The sequence below is a fragment of the Dreissena polymorpha genome, chromosome 9 (genome assembly GCF_020536995.1).
Source record: "Dreissena polymorpha isolate Duluth1 chromosome 9, UMN_Dpol_1.0, whole genome shotgun sequence".
Lineage (NCBI taxonomy): Eukaryota > Metazoa > Mollusca > Bivalvia > Myida > Dreissenidae > Dreissena > Dreissena polymorpha.
In genome coordinates, this window is record NC_068363.1 from 88,142,286 (window position 1) to 88,160,971 (window position 18,686).

The 18,686-nt window shown below is 35.5% G+C and overlaps 1 protein-coding gene across 1 annotated transcript; it reads right to left on the reverse strand.

The window, feature by feature from the left end:
- Positions 1-4,528: 4,528 nt before the first annotated feature.
- LOC127844313 (protein PML-like) lies at positions 4,529-8,371 on the reverse strand. The gene is made up of 2 exons (XM_052374420.1): positions 7,765-8,371; positions 4,529-5,737 (listed from the first exon to the last, which is right to left on the reverse strand). Exons 1-2 carry the CDS (start codon positions 8,097-8,099, stop codon positions 4,717-4,719), a joined length of 1,356 nt encoding a protein of 451 aa, XP_052230380.1. The 5' UTR covers positions 8,100-8,371; the 3' UTR covers positions 4,529-4,716.
- Between the last annotated feature and the right edge of the window lie 10,315 nt (positions 8,372-18,686).

Sequence of the window (18,686 nt, forward strand, 5' to 3'; positions counted from 1 at the left end):
AACTTTGTATATATATGAACAAGAGGATGATGCATGCCAAATGGCATTGAACACCATCGGATAATAACGGAGTTATGGCCCTTTGTATCTTGTAAAAATGCTTTTTTTGTGTGTCCAGAGCCATATCTTGAAAGTGCTTTGACGGATTTTATTGAAACTTGGTATGAGTATATATATGGATAAGAGGACGATGCACCCCAAATGGCATTGTACACCATCGGATAATAACGATGTTATGGCCCTTTGTATCTTGAAAACATGCTTTGTTTGTTTGTCCGAAGACATATATTGGAAGTGCTTTGACGGATTTCATTGAAACTTGGTATGAGTATACATATGGATAACAGGATGATGCACATTGGCCTTGCTTATCCGTCCAGAATACTTTTGTGTCCAGAAGTATAATGGCTGGGGATATCAATTCAACAAATTTGCTTGTTACACTTATATTTGTCACTGTCAGTATTAGTTCCAGATGAAGCATATATAATATTTATTATGCAACCCTTCGAAGAAGAGGGGGTATATTGTTTTGCACATGTCGGTCAATCAGTCGGTCGGTCCGTCCACCAAATGGTTTCCAGATGATAACTCAAAAACACTTAGGCCTGGGATCAGGAATGTTCATAGGTACATTGATCATGACTGGCAGATGACCCCTATTGATTTTCAGGTCATGTGGTCAAAGGTCAAGGTCACAGTAAAATGGTTTCCGGATGATAACTCAAGAAAGCTTAAGCCTGGGATCAGGAAAGTTCATGGGAACATTTTGGTCATGACCGCCAGATGACCCCTATTGATTTTCAGGTCACTAGGTCAAAGGTCAAGGTCACAGTGACTTAAAACAGTAACATATTTTCCAGATGATAACTCAAGAACACTTAGGCCTGGTATCAGGAAAGTTCATAGGGACATTGGTCATGACCGGCAGATGACTACTATTGACTTGCAGTTCACTAAAATTAACCATTGGCTGCGAAATGACATGATGTCCAATGAAATAATTTGTTCTAGTTACGCATTCACTCGATTTCTTTACTTACTTACAAATTGAATCGATTAGTTTTTATGCCTAATTCTTGTGCGCCGGCGGACCCATATATGGAAAACGGGTGGGGACAAATCTCTCTTTTTGCGCCAATGATGCAAGGGCGCATCCACGGCAAAACACTGCAATCGGTTTCGAATATACATATGTAGTTACACATACAATCAAACAAACACCATATAATAAATGAATATATATCTATAAAAAAAATCGGTTCTTCAAGAAGAGTTCTAGCCAAACGCTAGTTCTAGCCATCAGGTTTCCACTGTATTCATTATGCTTCAAAATCAACGATACAAACAATTTAATTTATCTTCAATACATGTTTATGTATGTTAAAGAAATTCTATCATATATATGTACATATATATATAGAGAGAGAATAATAGGTAACTGTCTGATCTTTTTGTAATATATGAGGCAAGGCTTAGAATAATATAACGGTGAGGCTTATTATACCCCCACAAACGAAGTTTAGGGGGGTATATTGGAATGAACTTGTCAGTAGGTCTGTCTCTCGGTCCGTATTAAGTGACCGCTCTCTAATTCAAGTAGTTTTCATCCGATCTTCATAAAACTTGGTCAGAAGTTGTATCTACATGATGTCTAGGCCAAGTTAGAACATGGGCCTTGCTGGGTCAAAAACTAGGTCACGGGGTCACTTAGTGCGTTTTAAACATTCAGCATGTTGTCCGCTCTCTAATTCAAGTAGTTTTCATCCGATCTTCACCAAACTTGTTCAGAAGTTGTATCTAGATGATCTTAAGGCCAAGTTCGAACATGGGCCTTGCCGGATCAAAAATTAGGTCACGGGGTCACTTAGTGCGTTTTTTAACATTCAGCATGGTGTCCTATCTCTGATTCAAGTAGTTTTCATCCGATCTTCACTAAACTTGGTCAGAAGTTTTATCTGGATGAACTGAAGGCCAAGCTCGAACATGGGCCATGCCAGATCAAAAACTAGGTCACAGGGTCACTTAGTATGTTTTACACATTGAGCATGGTGTCCGCTCTCTATTTCAAGTAGTTTAAATCTGATCTTTACCACACTTGGTCAGAAGTTGTAACTAGATGATGTGTAGGTCAAGTTCGAACATGGGCCATGCCGGGTCAAAAACTAGGTCAGGGGGTCACTTAGTGTGTTTTAAACCTCACCATGTTGTCCACTCTCTAATTCAAGTAGTTTTTATCCAATCTTCACCGAAATTGGTCAGAAGTTGTATCTTGATAATGTCTAGGGCAAGTTTGAATATGGGTCATGCCGGGTCCAAAACAAGGTCACGGGGTCACTTAGTGTGTTTTAAACATCACAATGTTGTCCACTGTCTAATTAAAGTAGTTTTCATCCAATCTTCACCAAACTTGGTCAGAAATTGTATCTAAATGATATCTAGGTCAAGTATGAATATGGGTCATGCCGGGTCAAAAACTAGGTCACTGGGTATCTTAGTGTTTTTTTAAATGTCATCATGTTGTCCGCTCTCTAATTCAAGTAGTTTACATCCGATCTTTACCAAACTTGGTCAGAAGTTTTATGGAGATGATCTTATGGCCAAGTTAGAACATGGGCCTTTCTGGGTCTAAAACTAGGTCAAGGGGTCACTTAATGCGTTTTAAAAATTGAGCATGGTGTCCGCTGTTTTTTGTGAAGACGACATGCAAAATATTATGTGTCAATGCGGCATGTGGGGGTATTCGTCACGTATGTGACAAAGCTCTAGTTTTATTTCAGCCGATCCTGATATATTACAAAAACATCAGGTAGTAACCTGTTTTTCTGTTTATCATACCTCTACGTCCCGAGTATAGAGAAATAATGAAAAAAATTGCTAAAAAGCTGCATTTTAAGCGGGAAAAAATATGATTTTTGTTGTTTGACATGTTAATAATGATGTCATGAGCTCTTGCGCTTAATATTTGTAAAATATGTTTTTGCTGTTTGTGTAGCATTTTTGTGTTAAAAATATAACACATATTGGTATCAAATTGTTTGTTTTGTTGAATCTCAATCGATTTTACTAAAAAAAATATTACTTTGTAGTTGATTTTAAGTAATATGACCTATCTCCTATCATCGACTGATATAAGAAAATTCCTGTTGAACTGATATAAAAAAATATATCATGCAGTGTTATATAAGTCAGATATCAATGCAGCGGTATGATAAATATAGTTACATTGTCATGTTGATGTTATGTAAAAATGACAGACATTATATTCTGATCTAAAACTGTTCCTGTATTTTCACCAGCAGTTTATGTTGACTTGTAAAGTTAATGAGAAAAACGAAAACAATTGTTATAGATGTAACAATATACCAGTAATACACCCTATATCAATTCTGATGTTCAAAGAAAATTCTTTAAACTTATGACATTATTTGTTTACAAAATAAATGCACTTGCAAAAACACTAAAAAGTCTTTATTATCATAACAAAATGTTCTTACACACAACAACACAATCACATGGCAATTTAAATCCTCTGAATCATCAATCAAGATACATGTTAAATTACACTATTCCACTTTGAACACGATGATACTACTCTTCTTGTTTAATCCTACAATGATGGAGGCAGTGTGTCTGTTGTAGCAGACTGACACTGGTTCCACCACTCCATCCTCCTCTGTACCAAGAGTAGCCAGCTTTCTCTTGCCCTCACTATCTACTTGTAGGATAGTGTTGGACTCCCATCCACTGACCAGCACTTGGCCTGCAGGTGTCACATGAAGACCACATGGGCCTTGTAGTGCATGGTCAGTGAATGTGGCCAGGACTGAACCATCCCTGGCCAGAGTGAGGAGCTTGTCCTGGGAGAGATTACTGATGTACAACTTGTCCCCTGTGGGGCTCACAGCACACTTGAATACTGTAAAACAGAGTACCATCAACATATTGAATAACATGTATAGTAGTTAATAATAAATCTTATTGAAACTGTATAAATAATGTGTTGTTAAAAATACCAGAGCCATTATTTATTAAGTTAAGTATAAAATCCATATTTATGTGTGGCAGGAAGTTCTGTTCCAGTGTATTGTGTTCTCTAAATGTTTGTGAGTGACTGGTGTTAGAATAATTTAAGTCTTCACAAACAACGTAGAAAGAAATAATTACGCTTTAATATGAACAGGAATATGTCAGGTGGTATGACTCATTAAAATTAGCCATACATACAAACTTGGTTATAATGGTATTGACACAAAATGGAATATTTTACATGATCATCATTCAAAAGAATAACTATATGGTTGATATTGAAATTGGATCCATATCCTTCATCAGTTATGAAAGTCAGTTGCTGAACTTATTAAGTCATGCTCATTTACTAAATATTAAAAAACAAAACGAAAAAAAAACAGGTTTTAAACAGTTATTGAACCACACAATCAAATGTTCAACAACATTTTAGGTCCAATTCTTATATCAGATATTATAAAAAGCAACAAACAATTAAAAGATCTACTAAATACGCCTGATTTTACCAATCCATTAAATGTTATGAAAACAATATTTAATTATTTCACAATATTTTTAGACATGGCATTCTGGGAATGTCTTAATCAACGATACGAAACATTAATTATTTTCTTAACTTCGGTTGAAATAATACACTGACGGAACATTTTAAATGTATTTATTAAACAAATCACATATAATGATTCATTAACAATGATTCTTACCTGTATACCTGCCTGATGTATCCTTATACATCTTGCTGACAAGTTTCCCATTCAGTGTATACTTGTACAGTGCAGTTTTATCAGTAATATACATGTCTCCCTTTTGGAAGGCAATACCAATACATGCATGTTGTAACTGAAGCTTTCTTCCTAATACCAGCTGTCTGTTGTTGACTGTGATGAACTGGACCTCATTAATGTTCATATCAGTTTCATTCACAGCAACAGCCACTTCACTGGGTGTGATATCACACAGGACCAGTGGATAGCCAGTCACACTACAGTGACTCACCACCTGGTACTGCTGGTCAAGAAGCTTGACACTCTTATTATTGAAGTCTGCAACTAGGACCTGTTTGGCTGGGAGAACAAGGATGGCTGAGATATTGCATTCATTTGAATCACCTGATATTTTCACATTGTGTTCAGACTTGCCCTGCACTGTGATAACCTTGTTTGGATTATCTTGTACCATCATTGGTTCAATCTTCCCAAGACCGGACAGTGTTGTCAAGTACTGTACAATTTCACTGTTAGGCTGGAATGATATATAAAATTTATCCTGAAGAGTGCTATTCAAAAAAGTTTTAGATTGTTTTATTATTCCCTCGCATTTTCTGGTGGCAATAAAGGATAACTCCTGCTTGCTTTTATCACTTATGTCCTGTGTGGCGTCTCGAAGTCGTTTCAATTCATCCCTAAGCCTGATGCATTTATCAGCTTCACTTTTGGTAGAGGCCTGCAGTTTGGTTAGAGTATCTAACATTTCCTTTCGTGTCTTCTGTTCAATAGTGTCTAGGGCTACATTTATTTCTCTGCGAGTGTTCTGTATCTTGTGTAACTGTTCATCATATGAACTTTGCACATACTGAATGCTAGCCTCTTGGTTGTCTTGAAGTTTCTTCAACTCTTTTAGAATAGTTTGGATAGAAACTGAAAGTTGTTGAAGGTCTGTAGACTGGCTTTTTACGATGTCGGATATAAGAGTTATCTTTTGGCAGTGTCTGAAAAAAAATTGAAAAAAAAACTTACACCTGTATACAATACTAAATAATTTTAAAAGTGTGTGTAATGGGAATCTAAAATACTTTGGTTAAATCAGAATGAAATAGTTCATATACTAGAATTTCAGCTTTAGGTAAACATGCTATTTACATAAGTATTCATTTATTTTAATCTAAAACCAACATATTAATTTCAACAGACATTTTATTGGATGTGAAATCAGTGACCCATTTACAAAGATAGCTTAAAACTGCTGTCTTTTTATATTTTTATGCCCCCAGAATATAGGTTTGGGGGACATATTAAAATGGCACTGTCCGTTAGTCAGTTAGTAAGTCAGTTAGTCTTTCCGTCCGGATTAGTTTCCGCTGAATAAGTCAAGCAATGAAAATGTGTAAAGCAATAACATCTAGGTCAAGTTCGATTATTGTCCAAATTGACCCAGACACTCTTGAGTTACGGCCCTTGAATCATCGTAAAATTGTTTTTTTTCTCGTTTCCGCTCAATAACTCTATCAAAATTCATAGGATCTTCACCAAACTTCATGAAAATGTGTGAGTCAATAATATCTAGGTCAAGTTTGATAATCGACCGAATTCACCCAGACACTCTTGAGTTACAGCCCTTGAATCATCGTAAAATTGGGTTTTTTCGCGTTTTCGCTCAATAATTCTAGCAATTATCATCAGATCTTTATCAAACTTCATGGAAATGTGTAAGGCAATAACTACTAGGTCAAGTGCGATAATCAGCCAAATCTACCCAGACACTCTTGAGTTAAAGCCCTTGAATCATCGTAATATTGTTTTTTTTCTCGTTTCCGCTCAATAATTTTAGCAAATTTTATAGGATCTTCACCAAACTGCATGAAAATGTGTAAGGCAATAATATCTAGGCCAAGATCAATAATCGGCCAAATTGACACAGACACTTCTGAGTTATGGCCCTAAAATCATCGAAAAATTCCGTTTTTTTTTCATTTCCGCTCAATAACTCGAGCAAATGTCATAGGATCTTCGCCACACTTTATAAAAATGTGTAAGGTCATGAGATTTAGGTCAAATTCAATAATCATTAAAATTGACCAAGACACTCCTGAGTTAGGGCCCTTGAATCATGGAAAAATTGAGTTTGTTTCTTGTTTCTGCTCAATAACTCAAGCAATTGCCATCCGATCTTCACCAAACTTCATAAAAATGTGTAAGATAATAAAAAAAAAATCTAGGTTAAGTTTGATAATCAGCCAAATTTACACAGGCACTTCTGAGTTACGGCCCTTGAATCATCGAAAAATTGCGGTTTTTCTCATTTCCGCTCAATAACTCGAGCAAATGTCATAGGATCTTTGCCACACTTCATGAAAAGTGTGTAAGGTCATGAGATTAAGGTCAAGTTCGATAATCAGCAAAATTGACCAAGACACTCCTGAGTTATGGCCCTTGAATCATGGAAAAATTGAGTTTGTTTCTTGTTTCCGCTCAATAACTCAAGTAATTGTCATCAGCTCTTTACCAAACTTCATAAAAATGTGTAAGATAATAAAATCTAGGTTAAGTTTAATAATCAGCAAAATTTACACAAGCAATTCTGAGTTACGGCCCTTGAATCATCAAACAAATTGTGTTTCCGCTCGAAAAATGCTCAAAACTTCTTTGTTGCTTCAGATGTAACCTGCATATTTGGTACATGTATGCATGTGTATATGGACAAGGCCTTTCCATATGCACACAAATTTCGACCCCTTTGACCTTGACCTTGAACTTTGGGTCTGCGTTGAGGTTTCGAAATCTGCGTTTAGCTTTCGAACAAGCGTTTTTTTGGGGGCATATGTCTTCCGATGGAGACAGCTCTTGTTTGAATTATTGTACATGAACAAATTAATTGTTTATTGAAATAAAAAAAAATTGTTGATATTATGAAATTTATTTTATATTTCCGTAATAATTTGACTTCCTAGAAAATAAGTTTGAAAACCCTACATATGTTTCTTAACCTGTTCTTAATTTAAGTATAGTTAAAATTTACCTGTGATTAAGAATTGCACAGTTTGTGCAGCACAGCTCAATGTGATTATCACAAAACAATTCAAGGTTTTTATCTTTATGGACATCGCATTTCAATAGGAAATCTTCCACCTGCTTTGCCACTGGCCATTTCTTCAAATCTCCCCTTCCATAGGGGGCATGTTTTATAAACAACTGGCTGTGCATGCCAATACATTTTCCACAGTAAAATTTAACACAAGTTTCACAGTAGAAATCAGCCATATTATCCAGTTTCTTGTCTTCGCATGTCGAACATAAGAAATCTTGGAGAATGTCAGATCCCTTGTCAATGGTGGATTGTAAAAAGGTTGCCATTTTACTGAAAGAGTTTTGTAAACAAAGCAGCTTTAAATCTCTTAAAGTTTAATTTAATTAATATTGTTTAGTATCTCTTACTGCCGGTAGGCTATATTAAAGAGATGAAGAAATAACGCCCATCTAGCTCCGGTCCATAGTCCAATAAAAAGCAGCGCCTAACCGTACCACTATCAAAGATAAAACCCAATTTTATTTAAAGGTTATAAGTAGGCAAAGTAACTATCTTATATGTCATATGAAATGTATTGCAAGATAAAACCATTTGAATACACCTGAGTTTGCGGTTAGTTTATTTGGACATATTTTAATCAATAAAGCAAAGATAATAGTCGGTTTAAGTTAACTAGATAGCATGGGTATACAAGGAGTATTTTAAACTGTAGAATGCCAAGTTAGCATTCCAATCCAGCTTTAAATAATGAACTTGTCATGAAAAATAAAGCATTAACATATCAACTTATAAATTAAATAAGGTCTTTAAATTGATACAACTATCCTTGTCATGATTGAAATATTCTCCCTAATTGTGCTGCTTTGTCATGGGGAATGGCTTGTTTTGTTAACTATTCAATACAATTAATACCACTTAAAATTTAAAATTGGTCCAGGACGAAGTTTAAATATAGCAAATGGCAATAACTTTAATCTGTTGATCAAAAGTCCCTTGGTCAATCACCCGAGATAGGAAGCTGAGCAGCTTTTGTGCTGTTTCCTTAGCCATCTTAGAATTTAGGAATTAGCCATGAAGTCATAAGAGCATATGTTCTAAGCAAGTTTAATGATGATTGGGTAAAAAATGTGACTTCTTGTTCACAATATTTCACTACAGCCATGTATTTCAACAGGAACCATTTTTAACTTGATCAAGATATCATCACTACAACTGTTCTAAGCATGTTTAATGATGATCATGCGAAAAATGTGGCTTCTAAAGTGTTCATATTGTATTATTATGCAAGGCTTTTTAGCTCACCTGATTGCTGAGGTGAGCTTTTGTGACCGGTCTTTGTCCGTCGTCCGTCCGTCCACATTTGTTCGTAAACACTCTAGAGGCCACATTTATTGTACGATCTTCATGAAACTTGGTCAGAAGATTTGTCCCAATGATATCTCGATCGAGTTCGAAACTGGGTCAAAAACTAGGTCACTAGGTCAAACAAAAATAAAAACCTTGTAAACACTGTAGAAGTCACATTTCATGCCCAATTTTCATGTAACTGTGTCAAATCATTGGTTTTATTGATATCTCGGACAAGTTCGAAAATGGTTCAGATCGGTGAAAAAACATGGTCACAAGGGGGCGGGGCAGTTTTCTCCATATGTTTATAGTGAAAACATGTGAATACTCTAGAAGTCACATTTTTGGTCCAATCTTCATGAAATTTGGTTCGAAAATGGTCCAGATGGGTAAAAAAACATGCCGCCAGGGGGCGGGGCATAAAATTTTCTCTATATGTATTTAGTGAAAACATTTGAACACTCTAGAGGTAACATTTTTGGCCCAATTTTCATGAAATTTGGTCAGAACATTTGTGTCAAAATGTTAGCCTTAATGATATGTTGGTTGAGTTCAAAAGTGGTTCCGGTCCGTTGAATAACATGGCCGCCAGTGGGCGGGGCAATTTTCCTTATTTGGCTAAATAGAAACCTTGTAAACACTCTAGAAGTCACAATTTTTGCCCAACCATCATGAAAGTTGGTCAAAACATTGGTTTTATTGATATCTCGGACGAGATTGAAAATGGTCCAGATCGGTGAAAAAACATTGCCGCCAGTGGGGGCGGGTCATTTTTCTTTATATGTATGTAGTGAAAACATGTGAACACTCTAGAAGTCACATTTGTGGCCCAATTTTCGTGAAATTTGGTCAGAACATTTGTTTCCTACGTTTGATACGAAAGTTGAGTTTGAAAAATGGTTCCGGTCAGTTGAATAACATGGCTGCTTGGGGGGGGGGGCAGTTTTCTTATATTTGTATAGTAAAAAAGCTTGTGAACACTCTAGAAGTCACATTATATGCCCAATCATCATGAAACTTGGTGAAAAGATTGGTTTTATATATATCTCAGATGAGTTCGCAAATGGTCCCAATCGGTCAAGTTTTCCTTATGTGACTACAGAGAAATCTTGTGATCTAACACTATAGAAGTCACATTTTTTGCCAAATCATCGTGAAACTTAGTAAATACATTGGTTTTATTAGCGAGGCTGTTTTCGGAGAAAACCCGTGCTATTGTCATAGCCAGCTCGTCGTCCGCCGTAGGCGTCGTGCTAAAACCTTAACATTGGCCATAACTTTTTAAATATTGAAGATAGCACCTTGATATTTGGCATGCATGTGTATCTCATGAGTCTGCACATTTTGAGTGGTAAAATTTCAAGGTGAACATCATCCTTTAAGGTCTATGGTCGAAAAATGGACATAGTTATCTGACCTGCCCACGTATATATTTTTGTTAAATAAATCAAAGCGGCGCAGTAGGCAGCATTGTGTTTCTGACAAACACATTGTGGTAAAAGGTCAAGGTCATCCTTTACGGTCTATGGTAAAAAAATACAAATTTAAAGGGACTAATAAGTTTTAAAAAGGGAGATAATTATTCAATATTGAACATAGCCACTTTATATATTTTGCATGCATGTGCATCTCATGGAGCTGCACATTTCGAGTGGTCAATCACAGTCACGGTAGTGGCTTTTAATTATTTGCTACTAAAAATAGAGATATGTTAAAGACAATTATTTTCAAGGGAAGTAATTTATCTAATTATAAATCTCATATTATATATTTCCTTACCAAGAATTGAAGTTCTTTTCACAGTTCTGTACAGATTTATTATTTTGATTATTTATAACTCAAATGAGTGATTTGTAAGTTTTTTTTTAAATGATATAATAATAATTTCTTTGATGTTCATTACATACATAGATTCATGATGAAAAAAAACTCTGGCTATGATCTCTTTTAAACCACAGGAGTGTGTGTATATAAATGTTATACTGCTATGTGTGGGACACATTTTTTTAAATGCTATGTGTGGTATACAAGAATTTGCCCGTCAGTTCTGCATTTACCGGTAATCTGAACACATTTTTGTAAGAATCTAGAACATAAACTTTAGTATGTCCTGAAAATATATCAAATTAACCAAATGTTGCATTATTGAATACTGAAGTAATCGTGTAATGATTAAACAATTTATGTTTAACTGAACATAATTCTTATAAACGCATACATGTTATGTTGAAAAATAATATTTCTTTGTTTTACTTATTGCCTTTAAATAAATATAATGATTGATATTTCTGCCTGATTATTGAATTTGGTCCATTTTTTAATGAATGACATAGAAAATAAGAGCACATGCTTTAAAATGGGTTTTACTTCTATTGTATTTCAGACTTGAAAAGGATTAGTCGAAAGATCTGTAACGCTTTTAAGGTTCGAAGCTGTGTAAGAACTACATGAACACCATCAAACCACACGGAAGGTTATATGTGGCAAGTTAATTATCAAAACCACAGTGACAGAGACAGGGACCCCGCTACATTCTGTGATGTTTATGGAAAGCTATTTCAACTAACTATGCAAACATGCCATTTAACATGTATTTATGCATAAGCAAAACAAAGCGTGTGTATTGATAAGTGTGTATATTTATGGGTTTTGTATCTATGTTATTACTAAAATTGATTAGATGAATATAAAATCTGATTATGTGTGTTAATAAAACAGGTGTTTCATAACAAATAACAATTTAAATCCAATGATGCTTGTTTGTGGTCTATTCCAATATCATCTCCATATGAACATCTTCGAATCCAATAATGCTTGTTTGTGGTCTATTCCAATATTATCTCCATATGAATATCTTCAGTATATCAAAATAAACACGTCATTAATAATAACATTACTTTATAACTAGCATGCACATGTAACAATAGAAATGAAAGCACCAAATACACCAAGTACATAAAGAAGTACATTAGTATTCACAAAGAAAATGTAATCAGTCAATTTATGAATTTGCAAATCTTGCTATTCAAACATATTAATGCTCCAATTAAGTCATAACAAATGATCATCGCCAAAACGTCTTGACTTGTGCGGGTTATTATACCAACAAACATATTGAATTGCATCAATACTTCATTTACTCAAATTCAAACGAAATCTGAATAACTGAAAATAGTTTGAGATGTTTAATGAAAATACTCATTCGCCCCGGTCATGAAAAGGCGCTGCAAGATCTTGTTACCACTGCACCAAGTAATTAACATTAAATCATATAATGTTGTTCAATTTGTTGAAATGTCAAATTTTTATGTAATGTTTACTTTGATTGTTTTCTTTCCCTGCAATACTTGCACCATCTGGTAATCAAACAAACAGTCATTTAAACTTTGGAACATTTACTATACATGTTTGTATATAACAACTTTTCATTGATCAAGATATCAGTACGTCTCTTGAAGGTGCTTCCAAAAATACTATAATCTCCCTGAAAAGAACAAAATACAAATGAAATAAACTTTTAAACATTAAAAAAATAGCATGCGTGATATATCAGATAGCTCAATAGGATTTAGATACAAATACGTGATTTTCCAAAAAAAAATGTTATTGATCCTAGTGTATATTTGTTTCAAAATGCTGTATGTTCCCTTTATGCTTATTTAATAACTATCGTTACAGTCAAAAATGCCTACACATTCCTGCTCAAAAACACACAACTAACACTTTTTGTAGTTCTGTTGCAACAATATTTACATGACATCTTGCACAAACAATCCTTACGATTTTGTGTATTAAACAAGTGCATTAGTTGGCAGTAACGATTCACTGAAAATTCAACATTTTGTAACAATCAATTTTATAGAAACAAGAAAAGTTTGCCCAACGGAACTATTTTCCTGTCCGTGCGTGGGTGGCTTTGTGTTAGGAGATCCCCGACCGTGTTTTGACCTCTGCCACACCGTTCGCAAACAAATGGCATTCTAAAAGTAAACAAAATATGAATATAAGTTATCGACAATCATGATAATTTCGAGTAACATGAACGTAGGATTATCATATTTAAGGCGCGCAAAACACTACCAACAATGTTTATTGACCAACTTTTGTTATTCAGACAAACTTTAAATATTATTGACGTTAATGTCAATCTTTCGATTCTCTAGTTTAGTTTTTATACCATACATAGCATTAAAAAAAAAATTGTCCCACACATAGCATCATTGCATTTTCATACACACACTCCGAATCAGATGTTTTTGCGCAAACATACAATGTATGTAGCTTCTCTATGAAGAATTACAATGTCCGTCCTATTTTTTAAACCCTCGACAACATTGTAATCAACGTTTTTGTTGATTGAATAAAAAATATACCACACATAGCATTTCACTTCGTGTGTTTTCAAGCGCGCGGTTGCACTTTTTGGAAAAATTACTTAATTAATTTAGCGCAAACATACCAAACTTGTGTCTTTTGACAATGACCGGGCACTCGTCTTGGTTTTTTGAAAATGGTTTTGAAATAATGAAGAAATTATCAAAAACGTTACCTGAAGCGACGTTTTGTTTACATCCGATTGTCCCACACATAGCCGAAAAAGTCGCGTGGTTCAGGCACCTTGTCTATGGTGATTACAAACTGCGTTGCAGACTCATATGAGGTCATTAGTTTTTCCACGAGATCGCCGTTCGTCAGCGCGTATAATCTTCGAGTCCATAGTTCTCATGAGAACCTTGGTTCCCAGAATTACGCGTCGGACGGCGTAAACTATGTCTCTCATATGAGAACTGTGGTTTTCAATATTGACCAATAATAACACAATATCCCTTTTGTTTCAATGTGACGAACCCCTAGCAGACGCTATACATAAATTCAGCAACCTGTGATCTCATTTGAAAACCTTAGTTTTCGCTCGAGAACCTATGTTCTTGGCGAGACGACGCACATAGACACATAGAACTTAGGTTCTCATGAGAACTTAAGTTTTTATTTCAGAACCCCTTTTCAGTCAGACATTTAACTAATATTTGTAAAAACACATTTTCATGAAAACCTAGGTTTTAAAATCTAGAACTTAAGTTATCAGATAATAAAGCCAAAACAATTTTCGAGAACCAAAGTTCTCTTTTGATATCCAAGGTTTTCACAAGAACCTAAGTTCTCGACAACTTTTCGCGTCGTTCTCTCGGATATCCTTAGTTTTCATGAGAACACAAGATTTCATTTGGGATCATAAGTTCTGGTATGAACCTAGCTCAACCTAGTTTCTTGGGATTATGCATCGAACCGCTTGTCATACTCCGCCGTGCAGCTATAAACACAGAAATACATTTTTTTTCTTAAATAAATTAAAAAAGTCATATATTGAAGCAAAAGGTTTCACAGACTTGGCATATGAACTCGAAATTTATCACAGTGTATGCTTTATTAAGTTTTATGACAAATATTTTTGACAGTTACATGTTGTGAAATGTCCGTAATGTTCCAGTTATCACTTAAACGTAATGCGAAGTCAACAACTTAACCCAAAGTACATTTGTATGATCTAAATATTTTAGCAAATTTAGAGTAAATAATACCAAGTTTAGAGTAAATGACAACAAATTTAGAGTAAATTAAACAGCATATCTGGAATCTTCTCAGTACCAGCACGATCTTCTTTCGAGAGTTAAATGAAACGTTGAAATGCAATTAAACCGCATCGACTTTGTATCGAGCTACTTTCTAGAAAACGGCACGTTTAGTAATAAGTAGCAAATCGAGTGCGTACTGTCGTGCAACATATAAAGCTAATAAGGTCTTATTAAAAGGTAAACCAAAAATGTGTTTATACTTCAGTTGATGGTGCGCATTCATTATGAATCAAATTAGATATCAAAAATAAATACCAGGGTTTAACGTATCGCTTTATGAACATCAACTTTCGACGAAATATATCTATGCATAACTCGTATTTTGATATTCAATTATATTTCAAGAAATATGCTTTTAATGAAAGCAACTTGTCACGTAAATTAGGCTCTAACCGGTTTATTACTGTTGCTTGGATTCCTTTTGCATTATTTTTTTCAGAGAGACTGACTTATGAGTAATAAATCACATTTGCGCAGGCCTTGGGCCCGCCCCCCCCTCCCCGCCCCTCTCAGCTGGCTGTAAAGTTTGTTTTTGTAATGGGCCTACTATCATTTTTACTATTCTGAATATTGTTAAATGTTTGCAATTTTATGTTTTTATGCACAATATGATCATAACATCCAATCATACTATACACTAATATTATGATGTTAACCCAATGCACTATGTTTTACGGTATACTGTAATAATAGTGTTTAATTCATGTACATATACGATATAGGTAGTAATGACTGACTCTCATTATTCAATCCATTGTATATGAGCTTCGCTCTAAGAAAACGGGGCATGTGCACTTAGAGTCGTCCCTGATTAGATTGAGCAGTGATTATTTGAGTCTTGTTCTGATATAGGTCGTAATGCTTGACTCTCATTATTCAATCCATTGTATATGAGCTTCGCTCTAAGAAAACGGGACATGTGCGTTAAGAGTCGTCCCTGATTAGACTGAGCAGTGATTATTTGAGTCTTGTTCTGATATAGGTCGTAATGCTTGACTCTCATTATTCAATCCATTGTATATGTACGATATACGTCGTAATGACTGACTCTCATTATTCAATCCATTGTACATGTACGATATAGGTCGTAATGCTTGACTCTCATTATTCAATCCATTGTATATGAGCTTCGCTCTAAGAAAACGGGGCATGTGCGTTAAGAGTCGTCCCTGATTAGACTGAGCAGTGATTATTTGAGTCTTGTTCTGATATAGGTCGTAATGCTTGACTCTCATTATTCAATCCATTGTACATGAGCTTCGCTCTAAGAAAACGGGGCATGTGCGTTAAGAGTCGTCCCTGATTAGATTGAGCAGTGATTATTTGAGTCTTGTTCTGATATAGGTCGTAATGCTTGACTCTCATTATTCAATCCATTGTATATGAGCTTCGCTCTAAGAAAACGGGGCATGTGCGTTAAGAGTCGTCCCTGATTAGACTGAGCAGTGATTATCTGAGTCTTGTTCTGATATAGGTCGTAATGCTTGACTCTCATTATTCAATCCATTGTATATGAGCTTCGCTCTGAGAAAATGGGGCATGTGCGTTAAGAGTCGTCCCTGATTAGATTGAGCAGTGATTATTTGAGTCTTGTTCTGATATAGGTCGTAATGCTTGACTCTCATTATTCAATCCATTGTATATGAGCTTCGCTCTAAGAAAACGGGGCATGTGCGTTAAGAGTCGTCCCTGATTAGATTGAGCAGTGATTATTTGAGTCTTGTTCTGAGAAAACGGGGCATGTGCGTTAAGAGTCGTCCCTGATTAGATTGAGCAGTGATTATTTGAGTCTTGTTCTGAGAAAACGGGACATGTGCGTTAAGAGTCGTCCCCGATTAGATTGAGCAGTGATTATTTGAGTCTTGTTCTGAGAAAACGGGACATGTGCGTTAAGAGTCGTCCCTGATTAGATTGAGCAGTGATTATTTTTGAGTCTTGTTCTGAGAAAACGAGACATGTGCGTTAAGAGTCGTCCCTGATTAGATTGAGCAGTGATTATTTGAGTCTTGTTCTGAGAAAACGGGGCATGTGCGTTAAGAGTCGTCCCTGATTAGATTGAGCAGTGATTATTTGAGTCTTGTTCTGAGAAAACGAGACATGTGCGTTAAGAGTCGTCCCTGATTAGATTGAGCAGTGATTATCTGAGTCTTGTTCTGAGAAAACTGTGCATAATGCATGTGCGTAAAGTGTCGTTCCAGATTAGCCTGTGCAAACAACACAGGCTAATCAGGGACGACACTTTCCGCTTGTATGACATTTTTCGTTTAAATGAAGTCTATTTTTAGCAAAAATCCGATTTAGCACAAGCTAATCTGAGACGACACTTTACGCACATACATTATGCCCAGTTTTCTCAGAACGCGACTCATTTCATTCAAATAATGCAATCGTTTTGAAAACATTGCCACCATGGTTTATGAATATATACCAGTAAATGGGAAGTATTTCACATGACTAAATGTTTCATTTTTTCTGTTTTTGTTTGTATATAAAGCCAGCTCACAGTCGACTGCATTTATAAGGTGTGGTGATTACCCATAAACCATTTGTGGCTGCAACAATTTGTTGAATTTCAATGGGGCTATAAAGTGTAAAAGTTAAATATTAGGTTCATTTATTGTGTTTAGGAGCTCTTACTCCCGAATCACTGTTTTTTCCATAGTGTGTAATGAGTAACTACATGAAAGAGGACATTCATTCATCTTTAAATTGATCAATGCCCGAAAAACAACATCAGAGATAAATCAAAGTACTGGCAGTACTGGTGTGACGATGCTTTTGAAGAGGATGGATATTAAACATCAATTTAAGTTAATCTATATCACCACAATTGTGTATGTTGATACGCACATTTGGGTACGATAAAAAATTTGGGTAAGAAAAAAAATTTGGTACGAAAAAAATTTCCGTACGAAACATTTTTGGTACGAAAAAAAGGTTTATGGGTACGGGGAAGTAGTACCCGTGGGTAACTTGACCCATTGAGCGAAACTGGGAGGCGGGTCACTTTCTTGTTCATTAAGTATGGCAATACATTCATGATGATTCTCGAAAGTAGGTATGAGCACATAGCCGGACCATGTGAGCTCAATCGTATGAGCACTTGACTATCCGGGTTCGCCCACGAACATATGGATAAGTTAACTAATAGCGAAATGACCTTAAACATGTTAATGCTGAAATCTAACAATCGAACGAAATATCAAACATGGTATGTACACTTAGGTGGTTGTGTAATTTCTGTTAGAATATCGTATTCAATATGTAAATTTTAAATGATTCTGCCCGCACTTGAGTTTGTTGCCTTGTTTGAGTCTATACGCGCCTAGGCTGCACCCATTGTGTGTATTTGTGTTCCAAGGTAATGAGTTACCTCCGCGCTGAGGCTGCATAATGTTGGGACCCGGAGTGTGTCCAGCACTCCTACCTAATAAGATTAGATTGACGACAGTTGGGACGAATTTTGAATGATAGCTGCAATTTCCAGCTATTTGTTTTGTACTGAAATACTTTTTAATTTTTTATATGGTCAAATGCTGCGGGGGGGATGAGATTTTCCGGAAAAAACAACTGTCAGGAATGGTGACCACAAAACATACAAAATATAACATTGCGCCGGGAGCGGGAATCGAACCGGTGTCGTAAAGGTGAAAAAGCTAACGTTCTTACCACTGCGCTAGCGGTACGAACAATTACTCGAGGAAATGTTGTTTTATCTATATATATCATAGCAGTGCAGCGTTTACAATTGATAATCGTCGGTATGTGCGCATTTAATGGAATATACGTGCTTTTTCAGGTCTTAATGTAAAAATTGTCTCGTTTTTTTTTAAAGAAAAGATTTATTTCTATTCCACGTTATTATCATTTTGAATTTCATGTTTATTCACTATTCTTGACTTTGTAACTAGAGACCGAAAGTGAGACCGCAAA

Coding starts and splice junctions, on each gene's coding strand:
- LOC127844313 (XM_052374420.1), bottom strand. CDS start 8,099: ATGGCAACCTTTTTACAATCCACCATTGACAAGGGATCTGACATTCTC. Junction 5,738..7,764: donor TGTGCAATTCTTAATCACAG/GTAAATTTTAAC, acceptor ATTTTTTTTCAG/ACACTGCCAAAAGATAACTC.